The sequence below is a fragment of the Filicampus tigris genome, chromosome 16 (genome assembly GCF_054856515.1).
Source record: "Filicampus tigris isolate MCC_2025a chromosome 16, RoL_Ftig_1.0, whole genome shotgun sequence".
Taxonomy (NCBI): domain Eukaryota; kingdom Metazoa; phylum Chordata; class Actinopteri; order Syngnathiformes; family Syngnathidae; genus Filicampus; species Filicampus tigris.
This window is the reverse complement of record NC_141232.1, coordinates 9,441,605-9,459,572: the sequence shown is the minus strand read 5'-3', so window position 1 is coordinate 9,459,572 and position 17,968 is coordinate 9,441,605. Positions and strand designations below refer to the sequence as shown.

The 17,968-nt window shown below is 41.1% G+C and overlaps 1 protein-coding gene and 1 long non-coding RNA gene across 18 annotated transcripts in view; one reads left to right on the top strand and one right to left on the bottom strand.

Annotated features, from left to right (window-relative positions):
* cacna1aa (calcium channel, voltage-dependent, P/Q type, alpha 1A subunit, a) overlaps positions 1 to 17,968 on the bottom strand; it is a 65,832-nt gene that overhangs the window by 30,820 nt on the left and 17,044 nt on the right. For 9 of the 16 annotated variants that reach the window (XM_086055915.1, XM_086055914.1, XM_086055903.1 and 6 more), the window contains 23 exons: positions 16,904 to 16,995; positions 16,038 to 16,190; positions 15,710 to 15,897; positions 13,554 to 13,657; positions 13,344 to 13,459; positions 12,607 to 12,651; positions 12,120 to 12,203; positions 11,047 to 11,253; positions 10,523 to 10,635; positions 10,214 to 10,326; positions 9,987 to 10,118; positions 9,769 to 9,841; positions 9,446 to 9,563; positions 9,061 to 9,128; positions 8,847 to 8,953; positions 6,683 to 6,733; positions 5,925 to 6,093; positions 4,957 to 5,555; positions 4,161 to 4,510; positions 3,940 to 4,075; positions 3,416 to 3,545; positions 3,027 to 3,086; positions 2,829 to 2,935 (listed from right to left, as the gene is read on the bottom strand). In XM_086055915.1, the coding sequence (XP_085912041.1) occupies positions 2,829 to 2,935; positions 3,027 to 3,086; positions 3,416 to 3,545; positions 3,940 to 4,075; positions 4,161 to 4,510; positions 4,957 to 5,555; positions 5,925 to 6,093; positions 6,683 to 6,733; positions 8,847 to 8,953; positions 9,061 to 9,128; positions 9,446 to 9,563; positions 9,769 to 9,841; positions 9,987 to 10,118; positions 10,214 to 10,326; positions 10,523 to 10,635; positions 11,047 to 11,253; positions 12,120 to 12,203; positions 12,607 to 12,651; positions 13,344 to 13,459; positions 13,554 to 13,657; positions 15,710 to 15,897; positions 16,038 to 16,190; positions 16,904 to 16,995 (3,315 nt within the window). The remainder of the gene's footprint in view (positions 1 to 2,828; positions 2,936 to 3,026; positions 3,087 to 3,415; positions 3,546 to 3,939; positions 4,076 to 4,160; positions 4,511 to 4,956; positions 5,556 to 5,924; positions 6,094 to 6,682; positions 6,734 to 8,846; positions 8,954 to 9,060; positions 9,129 to 9,445; positions 9,564 to 9,768; positions 9,842 to 9,986; positions 10,119 to 10,213; positions 10,327 to 10,522; positions 10,636 to 11,046; positions 11,254 to 12,119; positions 12,204 to 12,606; positions 12,652 to 13,343; positions 13,460 to 13,553; positions 13,658 to 15,709; positions 15,898 to 16,037; positions 16,191 to 16,903; positions 16,996 to 17,968) is intronic. The other 7 variants (XM_086055913.1, XM_086055916.1, XM_086055917.1 and 4 more) reach the window with 4 other exon arrangements.
* On the top strand, positions 7,992 to 9,931 carry LOC147134584 (uncharacterized). 2 transcript variants are annotated; one of them, XR_015090143.1, is made up of 3 exons: positions 7,992 to 8,345; positions 8,817 to 9,038; positions 9,441 to 9,931. It is a non-coding gene; the product is annotated as an uncharacterized LOC147134584 (long non-coding RNA). The 2 variants fall into 2 exon arrangements; XR_015090142.1 differs by having other exon boundaries at positions 9,436 to 9,931.

Sequence of the window (17,968 nt, the reverse complement as noted above, 5' to 3'; positions counted from 1 at the left end):
GGAAAGGAGAGAGACAGAAAGACAAGGGTGGGAGGAAGAGCCAGAATGGGATTGAAAATGAGAGGCCAGATGAGAAAGAGAGAGCAAAGAAGAAGTGAGGCCCGTAACACACAAACTGCATCAAATATCTTCATGACCGTTTCTTTAGTGATGACTCTACTGGTATTACTGTATCATCTTAAACAAAATCCATTATTGTAATGTGTTACTAACTTTCTACAGTGGTTTGCATTTCTATAAAAAAAACAACAAAAAAACAATAATAATAATTGACATATCTACACCAACTGACCTTAACGACAAAATGGCAACTGAAACAACCATTATCTAGTGGGAGCTAAAGAACGACTCAAATGTCAAGGTCTGTCCTCAGGGTTGTTCTAAGAACATGGCAGATTTTGTATACGGCAAATCAATGACACATTAATGGAAGGGTTCAAAGGGAAAACATTTCACTGCTCCTTAAGGCCCTGATAGACCAAATCGACGTCGGAGGTCGTGAAGCGTGGTGGCGTCTGAACGCGCCGTTTGTTTGGTGTAGTGGCCACCGTCGTAGTGTCGTAATCCGTCTGTAAGCGTCTTGGGGGCGTTTACGTATGTTGAATCTGCGTCGCCAGTCGTGACATTTGGTCACTGTGATTGGCTGTTAGCTAGCAAATCAGCGCGCGGAGTACCAACTGGAAGTGACAAATGCGGAAAAACAGTGAGTGAGTACAAGAGCGAAGGTTGACAATGTAAGTATTTCACAATACCGTGTCAAGAACGTGATGGTTTACTTCACGTGGGAGTTCATCGTGAGCGAAGACTAGAGCTGAATGCATTGTTTACGTTTGTATAATTTCCAATTTTCCGGTTGGAGTTTTCTAACCATGAGAAATGGTGACTACCGCCGCCGATGGTATGGAAGGGTATTACATCTTATGCATGCGCAGAAGGTACTTTAATGGTCAGTTTAACGTCATTGCGGTGTGTTCCTCCAGCCGGCCGGACGCCACAGGGGGTAAGCGTCTGTCACTGAAAAAAATGTTTGGGTTGACTTCCCTGTAAGTAATTTGGCTATGATCGTTGAGTTACTTTTGTTTGTTTGCTACTTTATTCAGTGAGCTTGGCATGGCATTTTTTTTTTTTTTTTACTCCGACCTTTTGTCATTTCGCTTTTAGTTTTCCTTGTGTGTCCTCGCGTGGTGCGTGCGCATTTTGTTTATTCTCGCGTTAGCATGCTCTCTGATTTAATAAATGTACTTTTTTTACATCTGGTACTGAGTCTGCTGGGGGATTCTTTTTTCATCGGTCTAGCCAGACCTTTAACAGTTCAAGTCCAAGTCCAACGCCCTCGGAACCCTCAGACAGACTAAATGGATTTAAAGGAGTGATAAACATCTCCAATGATGTTGCTGAGCCTTTCTGGAGTGCTGTTTCATTTCAGTCAATTGAGTTAAGACACTATCAGGATGTGCATGAGACTGCAATGCCTGTCACGGGGAAACAGACTTTTAGACTTCCCATGCAGCATGGACCACATTGGCCGATGTAGACTTGCCTAACACAGACAGAAATTTAAAACATATGTAAATGTATTCTTAGTATTTATAAAAAAAAGCTACGACTAGTTGGAGAAGCATCGTTAAGCCAAATGTCAGTTTAGCATTTAATTCCAGACCTGAGGGGGAAAGTTCCAAAGTTCTCATAACATGGAATATTGTATGCCAAATGTTGAGAATGTGGCAAGCGGTCACAAGTTTGTTTAAAAGAGATTAAAAGGGACATAAGAGCCTACAGGAATAGTGTTCGTGACAAAAAGGACCAGCAGAAAATAATCTTACACAACTGACACAGCACAACAAGCACCCCGGGGAACTTCATGCTACATTTATGTTTCTTTATAGGACAAGCAATTTTTCATCTTCATGGCGGCCTAGAATCTATGACAATGTTGAACAGCAAAAGGAGAAGCAGGTCTTTCGCTGGTATGCTGAGATAAATTAATCCCCCCCATTTTACGCACATTACATTTATAGTTCAAGCTTATATTGACTTTAATTACAGAAACATTTTTGGTTTGTTTTGCCCAATAGTTTTTCACATTCAATAGCACAAATTGATTGAGGGGAGAATCTCATCAGATGTGTCAGTTTATCTTAATGCTATCAAAGGGCATGAAATAAATGTGATAAGGGGCATGGCCCAAATATCATCCAGGAACACCGTTTATCATCTTGACAGTCAGTCCAAATAATAAAACTAAGTTAACAATGTCAAGTGTCACACCTGCTTTTGCTTCCTATGCGATATATTGTCTTTTAATATGTTCAAGTTCAAATGAAGTAATTGCCAATACTACCACAACAGCAAGAATTTCAGCAAAAAAGAGGTGGGGCAAGACATTATCCAAGTCATTTGGTCTTAACAGATACACCAAACCCATCTTTAAAGGTGACCCCTATTTGAAAAAAGTACTCTTCAGATGATTTCATTGTGTAAAATCATATTGAGAGTAAATTTAGCAAAACCTTGAATGACTCACTGACTATTAAGTCCAGAATGCCCTGGCACTAAAGGGTTACTGGTAGGTGGAGTGGTCATTGCCTCTTGCAAAATAGACAGGAAGGAGAAACTGAACGTGCTTACAAATGACAGGATGGGGGAGGAGAGGAAAAGGTCAACTGGAGAGGATATTAAGTTTAATGGAGAAGGACGGAAACCGGTGTGTGAGAGAAGGAAATCCACAAAGAGAAAAACACAGGTAGGAACTATGGATGATTAGAGAGGGACAGAGAGGTTGCAAGTAAAAGAACCAAGAAGACAAGGTAGGCAGGATGGACACTTACGTGAAGGCGAAGGCCACCAGCGCACCACTAACCACAATAAAGTCAAGGATGTTCCACAAGTCACGGAAATAAGAGCCTTGGTGCAAGACCAACCCCAGGTCCACCATCTTGAGGAGAAAGACACAACATGATGAGAAATTCAAGTTCTGTGGCAGTGCTTTAAAAAAAATAAAATAAAAAAAAAGACAGTTCTTTTACCTTAATTAGCATCTCAAATGTGAAGACTCCCGTGAAGACGTAGTCGAAATAGCGCAAGACCTACACAGACCGACAGAGGAATTAGATGAATGACACTCATAGGATAGCTAATGCTCTTTTGGCGGACAAACTGCATTCGTCCTTAAGGAAAAGAGACTAGAGATAATGTAGCAGAGTGAAAGTCCAATGAAACCATATTGCCTGAAGATAAAGCCCTTGCTGGCTCTCTGTACGACCATACCTAATTAAGTAACTGCTGTGTGTATGTACTTTTCATTTTCTGTCAAATGAAGATGGGAAGGTGCACTAATTCACTCCTTTTGAATCAAAAACAAACAGATAAAATCACAGCGCATTTTTTTCCAAGCAGGATTAAACGACATTCTTACATTGTTGCGAGTAGAATCGGGCCAGACGGGGTCTTCGGCAGCAAGGGCGATACTACTCATGGCAATGACCAGCAGAATACACATCTCAAAGTAGCGCAGGGTGCAGATGTAGTGACAGGCCCGGCGAAACCTTCGAGTGGACAAAGTTGTTCTTTTCATTGTACTGCATATCATCCTATCAGTGTTGTAAGAATACAGAATAGCTTTGTCTGTGGTATTAGAGGAGATCCGCTTTCCTTTTGAGATTCCAATCTAAATCCGATGATCAAACAAGGCCAAGTAGGCTTGCTCCTCTAAAGCCATTTTTCCATCAAGTTGTACAGTTCAGTCCTGCGGTACAGACTACAAACCTTAATCTTACTACATGGTGTGTAAAGCGTCGTGATAAATGGGTGAGACCCATTACAGCACCGTGACGCTGTAACTCACCAATGAATTCAACAAAGTCGAGAAAACACAACTGAAATGTACCACTTGGTGGAAATGGTCTTAAATTGGGTGAAGGGCCCATGCGTCCTACTCACGGGTTGGTGGTGCTCAGTATAAACATGGAGGTGAAGGGAGGCATGGGCCTGGGTCCCCCATCGCCTCCCTTTGCATCATCATCATCGTCCTTGTCCTCCTTCGGTGGTAAAGGCTCTGTGTTTGCATTTTTATTGACTGGGTTCAAAACAAAGACATGGAGGAGGAATATTGGTCAAGACGAAAGGGATGATCAAAGTCATGTACAAGGTGCTGTTTTTACCTTGCAGGATGGCATTGGTGGATGGAAAAATTGGCATGTCCACGACTGTGTGGTCAAGGCGGGGCTGTCTGATGATGCTGCTGGCACGGCGATGTCCGACGTTCCCGTAGCTGTCTAACCGGACTAAACTCCCTCGAGTACCACTCTTAGCGAGTTGGAGGGCAGATTCAAAGCCAGGGGCCGCCGTGTGGTTGGCAAGTGGATTTGGGTGCTGATCGTTGGAAGGGGCGGAGCCAGAAACCAGTTTGGTATTCATCAGGTTGTCCATATCTTCACTGTCTTGCCTGTCTTGCCTGGATAGCCTCTTTTGGATTGGCCTTGTGGTGGAGAGGTTCAGAACACTACCGTCCCTGGAGAGATGAATGTGGATGCACTTTGAGATTAGAAGAGAATACTGTAGATTATCAGTGTTGGAAAAGAAAATGTCATCATCATTAACAATATGGACTAATTACATAAAACCCAACCTAATATCAGCGTTTGAGATACACTCTATCTGTTCCCTTTTTATTTCTGTTAATAAGACATTTTTATGCAGGATTGGGGGAACTGTTTGGGGAATTCCACCATGACCAAGTAAAGATCAAAAAGGAATGCTTGGGTGAATTTGTTCAGATTGTGAGTCAGGCACAGTTTCCTATAGATGCACTCCATAACCTTGTTGAACAGCTTCCCAGAACAATGAAAGCTATAAATTCCACCATTATTTTCTTATACCATTGATGCAATGACCAGGCATCACAACAATTCTATTCATATAGTGTCTAGTGTATATAATGGTGTGTTTTCTACATACTTGCGTCGATGCTGGCACATCTTCTTCACCTCTCCTTCTGTCTGGTTGCTATGGCGATTTCTTCTTGGCCTCCTCTCACTTCCATCACCGGCTGATTCCTTCTCTCCTACCTCCCCACCTTCATCCACCTCTTTGCTCTTGTGTCTTCCTGCTTTTCCAGTTCCTTCTCGGCCGTCCTCGTCTTCATCATTCTTGCGATGCAATCTAGGTTTCCTGTGTTCGGACTGCCCTGTCCCTCGATTTCCGTTGCGATTATGATGATGGCGCCTAGTTGGCCTCTCCTCCGAGCCCGGCCCGGGAATCACAGTTGTATCCAATCGTACATGGGAGTTACGATGGTGGTGCGTACCTTTACGGCTGCGCCTGCTCTCAGTGGACTCGCCTCGCTCTAGAGGAGCTTTGACGGGGCCTCCTTGACCAGTGTGTTCGTGCGTTTGCCTGTGGAGGTCATCGGCGGGATGCTGCTGACCGAAGCAGAGGTCTGGGTTGTTGTCTGTGTTTTTGTTGGTGTTGTTGTTGCGGTTCTCATGGGGGTCAACCACCAAAGGTCGATCCAGGTGAGTTTTCATATCTGGTCGGACGTGGCGTGAGTAGTTGACCTGAGCATGAAGGGTCACTATGTTTGTATTGCTTAAAAAGTGTAAAATAGAAAATTTCAACAAAAAACAGTGGAACCTCTTAAGTTTGTAAAGATTGGAATTCAACTGAAAAATTTAGGAAAATATACTTTATATGTCAATATGCCGCAAAATCCGTGGCCACGCATGACGACATTTTAGATGACGATTTGAGCTGGAATAAACACCAGTTATTTTGATTAGTTCCTATGTCTATCAGTGTCCTGGTTTGACTTGAGAGCCTCCACCGTAACGCAAACATGTAGAGAAAAGAAGCATAACATTTTCATAGCCATCACTTGTGTACACTGATAACACAAGTCTAGAGGCATTTTTTGCCTTGTCCTTTACATTGTTGTGTTCCTCCCTCCCTGTCCTTGCCTTCCAGCGGTCTTCGGGGTCCAGCTCGTTGTAAAGGGCTTCTCGGCTGGATGCCAGAGTTTGCTTCCTCAGCTCCTTGGTGCGCTGCTCCCACACAGTCTTATTGAGGCCCTTATTGTGGTTCTTCTGCTGCTCCTTACTGTGAAACCAAACACAGTGGAGAGAATGAGGGGAGGCGATTGTGAGGACTTGCTTCACGACATCTGAGCAAACACACACTGTGGGGATGATGTGGAAACAAACACTAAAATTATAAATAGGTTATGAAGACACGCTGGGGTGAGTGTCCACACAAAGCAATGTGCATGGGATTTTGGAAGCCATGTAGGGACACCAAGTTGGGGGTAAAACTGAAGTAAGGTAAGAATTTATTATAATTACTAATGATTAAATGTACACACAGCTCAATAAACTACTAACAAATTTATTGGATTTTACTGTACTTCTGATGACAGCAGCTATACAAGTCTTATAGTTACCAACCAACTTCTACACTAAAAATGACCAGTGACCACCGCTTTTCCAATTTCAGTCATGACTGTACTGCTGTCACTACTGTAAGCTGCAGCAACACAAGATGTGCGCTTGGAAAGGTAGCAGAGGAGAAGTTGGTGACCGTTTATTTAGAAGGTTGGAGACAAAGAAACATGGGGAGGAGAAGAGGAATGGTTGTAAGGTCAACAGAAGAGAATCAGAAATAAATGAACAAATACAAAAAAAATTAATACCAGTCCAGAAATGGGTCAGTAGCGTTGTGACAATCACTGTGTACTTTGCTGCTGAGAAGGGAAACAGTTGGTGAGTGAGATGGCACAAAAAAAAAGTGAGGATTTCATTCCAAAATGGATCTACCCCTTCTAATTAGGATTCTTTTTTTTATTTTTTTAAATACATCACATTCTGGAATGCAACCCTGCATGTACACGGAGACATGCAAACCCAAACTCGCACTCACTCACTCACTCGTCTGAAAGTCTCAGTTATCATCTCGTTAGCGGATCCTCACTCTCCAATATTACGTTAATCAATTAGTCGAAGAAGACTGCGTTTAAATGAATCGCTGATAAATTACATCATAAACGAGCGCAAAAAAAACTACCGTCTCAGTTAGTTTGCGATCTAAACAAAAACATACTGGACTCATTCATGACTAGGCATTTTTCAAATGCTGGCTTTGTGTGATTTTATGCCAATTCATTTTCCATAAAAGGATCAAGGAAAAGTCAAATCCTCATTTATCTTCTCAAGCTATACATTTTTCAGTTGGCAATACTGCGCAAATTCTTATTTTAATGCAACATTCCTTCCAAATTCGCTATTTGTCAAATTATTTCTATATTATTAATTTTGTCTTTTTTTTTTTAACATGAGCATTTCTATTTCATTCAAAATGCGTCACTGAATTTCCCATAATTGTAAAAAATAAATGTAACTATAATTGAAATTTTTCTGTACGAAAATGAGATAGCATCTTTACATAGAAAGTCAAAAGTAAGCTATACAGTATATTTCAAATGATAAAAGTTTTAATAGTTTACATGTAGCTTTTTACAGTATCCTTCTTTCTAAATCCACCATGGAATAGCCTCTTGAGGCATTATTCATACACTACCAATGCCCTGGGTTTGTTACACGTCATAGAAAACTATCTTTTTTTTTTTTTTTTTTATTTAAATCCATCATTCACTCACTTTCACACACAATAGATGAATGTCAGAAAAGAAAATATTTACCCGAGATAGGACTTCCATGTAAAATTAATGTCTCCTGACAAGTAAACAAATATTCATCGCAAACTAACATGCACAACACAGAAAAGACAACATACTGTCATGATCTGTCTTTTGAGTTTGTTTTTTGACTATAGTTTCATGTTTTTTCCTTGTGTTCCTTTCTGTCTCTCGTTAAGTTATTGAGTCCACCTGTGCTTGTCATCCCGGTTCCTTGTGTTAGCCAACCAGCTCCCTCACACCCTCTATGTCTTGTCCAGGTGTTCCTCATTGTATCGTCAACTTGTCTGTATTTACTTTCCCTCTTTCTTTCAGTTCTTGTTGGTTCATCGTCACTTGTCATTAGTCTGTTGTAAAGTCAGCTCAAGTCCTGTCCTAGTGTTTGTTTAGCTTCCTTTTGAGCTTTGTTGTTTTGGGAAATATTCCAGTGCCTTGTTGGCCTTTTTGTTTTCCTTTAAACACTTTAGACTACAATTGATTTTTGTCTCCTGTTTTTGGGTCCTCCTCCAAACATTTCGTGACGGAACGAACCAACGAGGACTGAAAGAAAGAGCAACTAAATACAGAGAAGTTGACGATACAACGAGGAACACCTGGACAAGACACAGAGGGTGGGCGGGAGCTGATTGGCTAACACAAGGAACCGGGATGACAAGCACAGGTGGATTCAATAACTTAACGAGAGTCAGAAAGGAACGCAAGGAAAAACATGAAATTAAAAACCAAAGTCAAAAGACAGATCATGACACATACTCTGGGATGTGACATGAGGACATGTAACATAAACGTGTATGTTTGTGTTTTGTGTGCTCATAATGCCAATTCATAGTAACCGTGTGAGCTACAGGTAGAGTAAAGGTCACTGTGAGTTGTGTGTGTTCATGCTGTGTTCCCCTGCTGTTGTTAAACCTTTGTGAGTGCAAGTTTGTGTGAGTGAGCGTCACTGTGTATAAAATGTATGAATTGCACCGTAACACAACAGCTTCAAAATCATTTGGATTGTACACAGTGTGGTTAAAAAAAGAGAAATCTGTTTACTTGGATGGCCATGAGGCAAAATGTTAAAAATGTACCCCTCGGTTTATAATGTATTATGTTTCCTTTTTTTTATTCTTGACAAAAAAATATATAGACACACACATATATATGGATCAAAACTCACGCTGCTATGGAGAGGTTGGCAGCTGAAAGGGGGCTGACTTCCGCCACCTCCTTGGCTTTCTGCAGTGCGATCTTCTGACTGGCAGCCTCCTCCTCTTCTTGCTCATCCTGCGGGAAAGAGCGAAAGAAGGAGGAAAAGGACGTCAATGGAGGAAGTAGAGTGAAAGAAACACAAAATTTTAATCATGATGAGGTAATGTCGAGCTGGGTTGCACCTTGGTTAGCTCCTGTGCGTTAGCCAAATTATCCACAGCGATAGCCAAGAACACATTCAGCAGAGTATCTGAGTAAAGAGTTAGAGGAAATCCACTGAGTGGGCGTTTGGTTTATTTGTACACATTTTCACACCAGGCACAGCCTCCTGAGAACAAAAAAGGAACAGTAGTATTTTGATATCACATAGTAATGCGAGTTTACAGTGTTGACCACGTTTTTAGCACAGTTCTGCTTTAAGTCCAGAAACTCAAGGCAGGACAATATGTTTAATCACAAACTATAAAAGTTTTTCAAATGCACAATGTGTGTGTGTGTGTGTGTGTGTATCGCACATGTGAATGAATAATTTTTGTACATCTTTTCACTTCGGCAAGCAAAGGATACAGTTGCCAAAAAGTGTGAGCACGATGAAGAAGACGGAGAAGGCCATGCCCTTGTTGACTCCGCCCTGAGACTTGATGCCGGCATACATCACCATGTTCCAGTCTTCACCTGTCAGGATCTGGACACAAGCATGCGCAAACACACATTAGTGAGTTAAAGCCATTGTCTCAGGGATTTTATAACATTTGATTTTGCACATGGCTTGCTGCTATGTGCATGCCAGAGCAAAAAGTGTTGCTCTGTTATCTGTAATTAGCTAATTAGACATGTTCTGGCGTTCGACTCTTGCCCTTTGCTACGGTCACACTGTCTACTCTGCTTACCTGAAACACTGTCATTATTGCTGCCGGGAAGGTATCAAAGTTTGTTGAAGGAGTGCCATTTTCAAAATTAAACCTGCCGGAGGAAAAGGCAAAAAAAAAAAAGAAATGGATTTGAGTTAGATTTTTGAAAAAAAAAAAGGAGAAACAGTCGCACTAAAGCATCTTAAAAGTACAGCAAAATTTGTAAAATAAGGAAGGATGAATGAAACAGCACTGACTGTCCGCCGAAGAGCTGCATTCCCAGCAGGGCAAAGACAACTATGAAGAGGAAGAGGAGGAAGAGCAAGCTGATGATGGATTTCATGGAGTTGAGCAAAGATACGACAAGGTTCCGTAAAGATGCCCAATACCTGGAAAAAAGAGAAAGGGTTCCAATTTTTTTTTTCAATGATGTCCTCTGAAAACGAGAAATAATAACACTAGAATCTGAATCCAAGACACTCACTTGGTGACCTTGAAGATCCTCAATAACCTGAGAGCTCGTAAAACACTGATGCCGAATGACGTGCCCGGCTGGATAAAAGACCACAGCACTTCAAATATGCTGCCACAGATCACCTTTGTGAAAACAGGTACATGCAAATCATCGTTATTCATTATACGTTAGTTGCACCCCTATTTTATATATATGTGTATATATATATATATATATAAATATATAAATATATATATATATATATATATATATATATATATATATATATAGTCTTTTTGGTGGTGCTTGCGGTTAGTCCCTAGTTGCAGTGGTACTCACGATGCAGTCAAAGCAGTTAAAAGAGGAGTTGAGGTATGCCTGCCTTCCCAGACCATACATCTTGACAAACATCTCCGTCAAGAATATTCCCAGGAAGATAAATTCAGCGTAATCTATCAGGAGGGAAGCAGACAAAAATAAGTGATGGACACGAGAGAGAGATAGAGGAATCCATCCATCCTGTTATCTGTAGGATATTCCCCTATTCAGGGCCACAAAATGCTCAAGTATTAGTGACTTAACAAACGCTTTGTCATTGTGGTCACCATTCAAAAGAAATAGTATGAAAACTTCATCAAATTGATTGAGGGAATCTACGCAGGTCAACTCAAAAAAAGATTGGTGTGCAGTCCACAGGAAGTGGACACCATGAGTGAGACCTAAAAAAATAATTACAAAGATAATCATGCCCTGCTTTGTTTGATTCTATGTATTACTGTAACAATATATTTAGTGATTTGGTTATAGTTTGCACACACACACACACACACACACGCACACACACATTCATCTGCTCGACTCACTTAAAAAATCTGAGAGTGGTTCCGGCTGGTCATAGTGCACGACCGCCACACACAGCGTGTTGAGGCCCACCAAACACAGAACAGTCCAGTAGAAGGCCTGGGACTTCACTATGTGTCGGATAAAGAAGCGCAACCGCCTTTCTCGCCTCTTGAAAGTTGAGACTTCTAGCTTGGAGCTTTTTAAGCTAGCACGGGCAAATGGTGAACCTGAGAGGGTAAGAAACAGGATGAGAAATATGAAGTAAAAGACGGAAGAGGAAGAAGTACGTAAGGTAGCTCGGGTAGTGATCTTTTGATTGCATTGTTTAAAGCGGTAACACCAAATCTGAAGGAAATCACCTGGAAAACTACTCAAATTTTCAGGATTAATAGGCCTTAAAAGTTGAAAATAGAGATCAATGTGGCAGTCAGCATATTGCTTAAAACATGTGACGTGCATTTTGTTCTGTTAAGTTACGAGTTGGAGCGTTTATGATTATTAAATTATAAACATTAAAGTGGTTAATTTATTTTCAAACATACCATTTTATACAAGCTATTTTCAATTAATGGGTTGAGTTTGTACAAAATTGTTAAACACACTCCAAATGTGTGTTATTTCTATTATTGTTATTATTATTAGTAGCAGAAGTGAAACAGCTTAATGGATTAAATCAATTTCCACTATCTCTTATGCCCAGAGGGTATAATTGTTTCATAAATGTATGTGTAAGAATGAGCGTGATTTTTTTTTTTCCAATAAATTTCAAAATATCATCCAGTGACAATGTGAAGTCACTTAAGACGTTTTCTTCGCTATTCATTAATGAATAAATGGACAGATGGAGCACGTTCAACATGCTTATATGGTCTAACAACATGACTTCCAGCATGTCTCCGGCCTACGGGGCGAGGGTGGGGGAGGAAAGGGTAACACGAGAGTAGGAATTCATATCAGCAAAGAGGAGAATGAAGGAGAGACAAGGTGAGGAGGGTCAGGTAATGCTGATATGCAAGATAGCATCTGTATGTTCTGTACCTGTGGTTTGCCTTTGGGAGTGTGCGTGTGTGCGCGTGCGTGTGTGTTGTCTCACCAACTGGCAGATCTCCCTCCCCCTCCTCTGGGTTTAGAAGCTCAGCTTTGCTCTTGTGGTTCTTGGTGGCTCTCCTGCGGGAGCCTGGAACAGAAAGCAGCAGCCCGTATTGAATTCAGTAATCTGCATTCAGATCAAATCACAATTTGATGAAGCCAAAGATCAATGATGAGTTCATGATGATGCTATTTCAAAGCATTACCAGAAATGTACCATCTAATCAGATTACGCCAATGACATTGCTATACTGGTCACAACCACTAGGGGCTATTCGCATGATATGCGGATTGGTATGATGTGCTGTGATGTTTGATCACCATGACGGTTCTTTGTTAATTTCTTGTTTGTTATTTTGCATCAGTTGGTAGCATTTCTCAACATTCACACACATTTCTGGTTCCACTGACAGTAGTGTGACATTTAATAGTAGTAATTCATATAACAATACAGACAGCCACATAAAAAAAACAGTAGAAAGAATTCATACCATCATAATCATTTTCATTTTCATCATCTGCCAAGAGAACCTCTTCTGCAAAAAAAAAACAAAGGAATAATTAGTTGTTGTTCATTTTAAAATAAGGGCACATAAGTAAAATGATTTTATTTTCACATACACTGGTCAAAAAGTTGTAAGAATGAAAAAATAGTAGGCTATCGTTAATTGTTTCTTGACAGCTCCCGGTGATTAAGGGTGTTCAACCCTTGCTTTATTTTAATACTCGACTTATTTTGATGTAGATTGTCTATTCGAGAAGATCTAAGGCCTGTCCTCGATTCAACAAGCCTCCTTCATATTTTCTCTGCATCTGTCCTACAGGCCCCACCACATGCTTAACACTAAGAAGTCAACGGGTGAAAGTTAACTGGAGGCAACAATAGGCATCGATGACGTTAACAAGGTGTTTAACATTGTGAATATTTCACTTTAGAAGCAGAGAAAGCTTGATGTTGTAGTATGACAGGTAGATGATGACGTCACAATTGAAATGTACCTCTGGATAAAACTGATGTTTAATTAAGGTAGGGGGTCACCATCATGGTGCCCTGTTCTAAGAAATAGCTCATCTGTAGTGGGGCATTGTGATTTCCTAGGAATGTTGTAGAAGTGATCATTTGAAAATGAATACTTGCAAGGATTTATATATTTAAAACGTTTTTTTTTATTTTTAAACTTTTAACACTTTGTTGAATTTTTTCTATGAAGAGCTAGAATCTATTTACCAGCTTTGCAGATCCACTCCAAGTAACCATTGAGTTCTCTTTCAATCTGCTGCTGCCTTCTCAGCTTCAGGAACTCACTTCTGTTTTCCACTCGTTCCCTCTCTTTGGCAAACTCCCTGTGAGGATACACACACAAAAATATATTTTAAACTGATATCTGGGTGCATATTTTTTGTTTTCAGAAACACGCCTGGCTTAGCAGAGCCTCACCCTGACAACACACCCAGCACCAGGTTGAGCATGAAGAAGGAGCCGATGATAATAAGGGGGATGAAATACATCCAGTTCCATGCGCTCCCTGAGGCATCGTTGCTCTGGAAACACACACGTATACACACACAAACGGTCATCAGAGGTTTGTGACCTTCCACTACTGCCATTGATGCTAAGGTACCTTCATCAAGGAGTGTGAACTATTAATTTGTTAGTTTGCACAAAGAAGATCACAGTTCATTTTTAGTGCGGCTCATGATAAAGCTGTCGACGATTCATTTTTTCTACTTCAACATTGTGAGGAGTGCCATTTTTTCTTAAACATTTCCCCACATTATTGGTGAATCTTTCAGAAATTAACAAATGCATTCAAGTACCTGAAATAGGCGGTTATCGAAATCAGGATCTTATTCCACTTAATGCCATTCTAGTTTGTTGATGCAGTGATATAATGCAGCTCAACTTTCACAGTTTTGCTTGAATTAGACATTTTAAAGCCTGTGAGGGCACCCTCGAAAAACTAAATCATCCCAACCATTCACGTATCATCACTGTGAGACGACTTCATCCTTATTGTTTTCTTTCTCCTTGTTTTGTTTCTCCTGCTGTCCTCCTGTGTCCTGTTTAGTCATCCATTATTTCCTTCAATCTTTTCCACTTGAGTTCCTACCTTTCTTCCGATCTTTTGAAGCCCTTGTCAATCTCACTGATCAACACGCCCTCCCTAAGTCTACCTCTAGTCCTGCTCTTTTCTTCCCCGCTATGGCTTATTGCCCTAATAGCCCCCCTGCATTGCCTCTTCCAATCCTTCCTTTCCCTCTGCCTACTCGGAAGCTAGCATGACTGCAGTGTACCCAATGTACCACAAACCGTTTTTTTTTTTTTTTTTACCATGAAACTTTTATCACTACTCTCTCCAGCAGCTGCAAGAATAACTCTGGCTGAAAAGGGCCTTTAAAATATAGAGCAGCATCGGGAAGGAGGGACACATGGAGAGACGTCAAGCGAAAGGGACAGCGCGGTGCAGGAGTGGACCTATGACGAGAAAACTGGAAATTGGTGGGTATAAAAGGAAAAATAGCAGTGGTATTTGGGTTAGAACACTCAAGGACCCTCATCTCGTCTCCATAAGAACCAAGAACCCTGGAAGTGATTGCACGGCTGTCAGTCAAGCTCTGGTAACACATGTGCTACACTGCTATACTAAGTGACAAGTGAAATTCTTAGAAAGGAATGGTATTTATATGGGCGCACATTTTAAAAGTGTGTCGAGGGGTTTCATGGTTAATTTATCCAGTGGTGGCTTTAAAGAAAGCAGAGGTACACTGAGTGACGTCGGATGCGCAGATTAGCATCATTAAAGTGTTAGCTTCTAAAATGTGTCACTTACTTGATTGCTTGAAGATGTGCGTGGTGCATTTGTGTTTGTTGCCTTTGAAGGACAAAATGCTCTCATTGTCTTGAAGCTAAGGGAACTCGCTTAAAATCCATACTCTCACCCCTGCTTCTGCTAGAAGTAGCAAGCAGCTAGCCGCCATGAATACAGTACTCACCGCCGTGTGAGGCGGAATTGGAAATGGCCGAACGCCTGCAGTAACATGCTAGTGAGATCCAGTCCACTGGTGGTCAATTGAAAGAAAGACAGACTCAATATTTGGGGTTGGGTCAGGGCTAATTCGTTGCATTTTGACCACAGCAAGAACTATGCTGTAAAGATATCTACATTACACCTTTCAAGACACCGTCTTCTAAGATGCTGTTCTAAATTGTGGACAAAAATGCCCATAGTTGACACTGGGGGAAATGTGCCATTGTCCTCTATAAAAAAATAAATAAAATAAAAATAAAAAAAACACAATGTGAACCATTTTTACTTGCTAGCCAAACACATATTGTCATGTAGATATTCCACTGCAGGTGACTGGCTGTGCTGATGCAGCCCATCTTATGACAAGCACTGCTGATGTAGGAATAAAGAGTGGAAAGCTCAGCAAGGCTATGGTGACCATGCCAGCGATTCATGTTAAACTCACATGCAACCAACACCTTTATGGTCCTGATTCATAAAATGTAGCCATATTTTAGAAGAATGAAAGAAACGTGTCATTTATGGTTGTGTCATGTAAATCTGAAAAACGAGAACCAGCACTTACGTAGTACAGCAGTTCAGTCCAGCCCTCCATGGTGATGCACTGGAAGACGGTGAGGATGGCAAAAAGGATGTTGTCAAACTGGGTGATGCCATAGTTTGGACCGAGCCAGTACTTTCGACACGTGGTACCCTCTGGACACAATCGCGACGGAGGTTCCGTCCCACACGGGAACTCTTCTCGGATCTCCCCTAGATTTGGGCAGAAGTTATGAGGTACAGTGTTTCACAACAACATGTAAATGCAGTATTTCTTTTTGATGAATATCATAAAGGGTAATTAGTGTGCGAGTTAGGTAAAATTCCACGCCCACAATATCAATTTACTGTACCTGTGTGATTGTCAAAGCAGGTTGTGTGGAATTTGCCCATGTAAAACTCCAATCCGATGATGGCGAACATGAGGATGGCAAAGAAGAGCAGGAGGCCAATTTGTAGCAGAGGAATCATGGCCTTCATGATGGATTTGAGCACTACCTGTAAGCCTGAAGGCAGGTTGTAGACATAATGAGTGCATATTTCTACTAACATAATACAGAATAAAAAAATAAAAAAATCTACATTCTACATAATTGGAATTTCCAATATTATGACACACATAAGTGGATTAATTATAAAATAATCTGCAGTTGATTTGTTTCTGCAAATGTTCTCATTTGGTATTAGGATTTGTCAATTTCATCTTGGTTTTAATTCTCTTTTGAAGCTTGGCAGGACCTAGCTGAGGCGGAACAACAAACTGGTATTTTGGTACATTTAAAGACAGCTGACATAGTATTCTTCACTCATCTTACGGCTTTGGTAAAAAATATTGATAATGATACATAAAGACTCAAAATCTTTATTTGAATGCTGCGAAACATTTCCTTTGAGATTAGTTTGGTGTGAAACGGTTGCCGAGGTCTGTAATGGAGATCTAAAGGTAAAAAATAGCTATGCAGTGCAGTTGGAACAACACTGCTACTATAACAGTACTACAAAAAAAAGCAAAGTGCACATGAGAACCACTTCAGTTGGGTGCATCATGCAAAATAACAAAAAAGCTGAATAAAACCTACAGTCGAAAACACTCCTCTGACCTATTATCAAATCTCCAACAGAACTTTCATTTCATAGCAGTTTTGAGATTTTGTTGGCCAATTTTGGGATAACAGAGAAAAAAAAATTGCAACACAGTTAATTCAAATGGCACACTTACTGGGAATACCAGAGACCAGTTTGAGCGGCCTCAAGACTCGAACAGCTCTGAGTGTCCGCAGATCAAAATCTGAGCCCACAGTGGACAGGATCCTAATGAGAATGGGACAAATGCAAAAGGGGCAATCAATATTCAAGAAAGTTGAGCTTGTTGTTTGTTCCACTCCGGAAACATTCCAGACATACACACTTTTGCAGAAAGACGCAAACCAACCACGGGTCATTCCAAACAACTGCAGGCACATTATATGCAAATCCTGCAGGAGCCCAGCTGATCAATAGTGGACAGTGAAGTGTAACAGGGAGAGGGAGGGAACGGATGATTTGATTTGCATCGGCACGCAATTAAAAAAAAGGGGCGATGACGGAGTGATGGGGAGGACGTGGTGGGAGGGACGACAAGGCAAAGAGGGGAGAAACGTCTCTTGAAAATGAGAGATGCTGACTTGTACATTTCAGTCATTTTTTATTCATAGTGCAGTCAAAGTATTTCCAGACTGAATTGATGCTGCGCTAGAGGAACGGAAGGCGAATCAAGAATGGTAAACAAGATAGTGTGTGTGCGTGGGCGTGCATGCGCGTGTGTGGAGAGTCTAAAGACGTTCCCCTGTGCCGCCAGACTTCCAGTCAGACCCTCGTCTGACGCACGGAGTGAATCATCACTCCTTCTCACTTCTCCCTCTCGCTCTTTCTTTTTTTTTTCTTTCCATTCTGTCACTCTGACACATTGCCACTTGCCGCTGTTCCAGTGACACAGCGGCGTCTTAATCACTGCAGGCTTCAAATCAGACCGTACTGTTTGGGAAACACACTAAAATAGCAAGTAACATACACCCGGGATCTATGGGCGCTCCTTAGTTGTTACTTTAAAAACTGCATTATGGTGACATTTCATCGCTAGCCCTTGGAACGACATTGTGTGATATCAACTCATCATATGAGGCTGCCGTGGACCTGAGAGGGTCGTGGTTTGGTCACGGGGCAAGTACTCTCTCCACTGTGTACACTGACTGAAGAGAAAGTGCATCACTGTACCCTGAGGGGTTTTATACCTTGAAATGTCCTT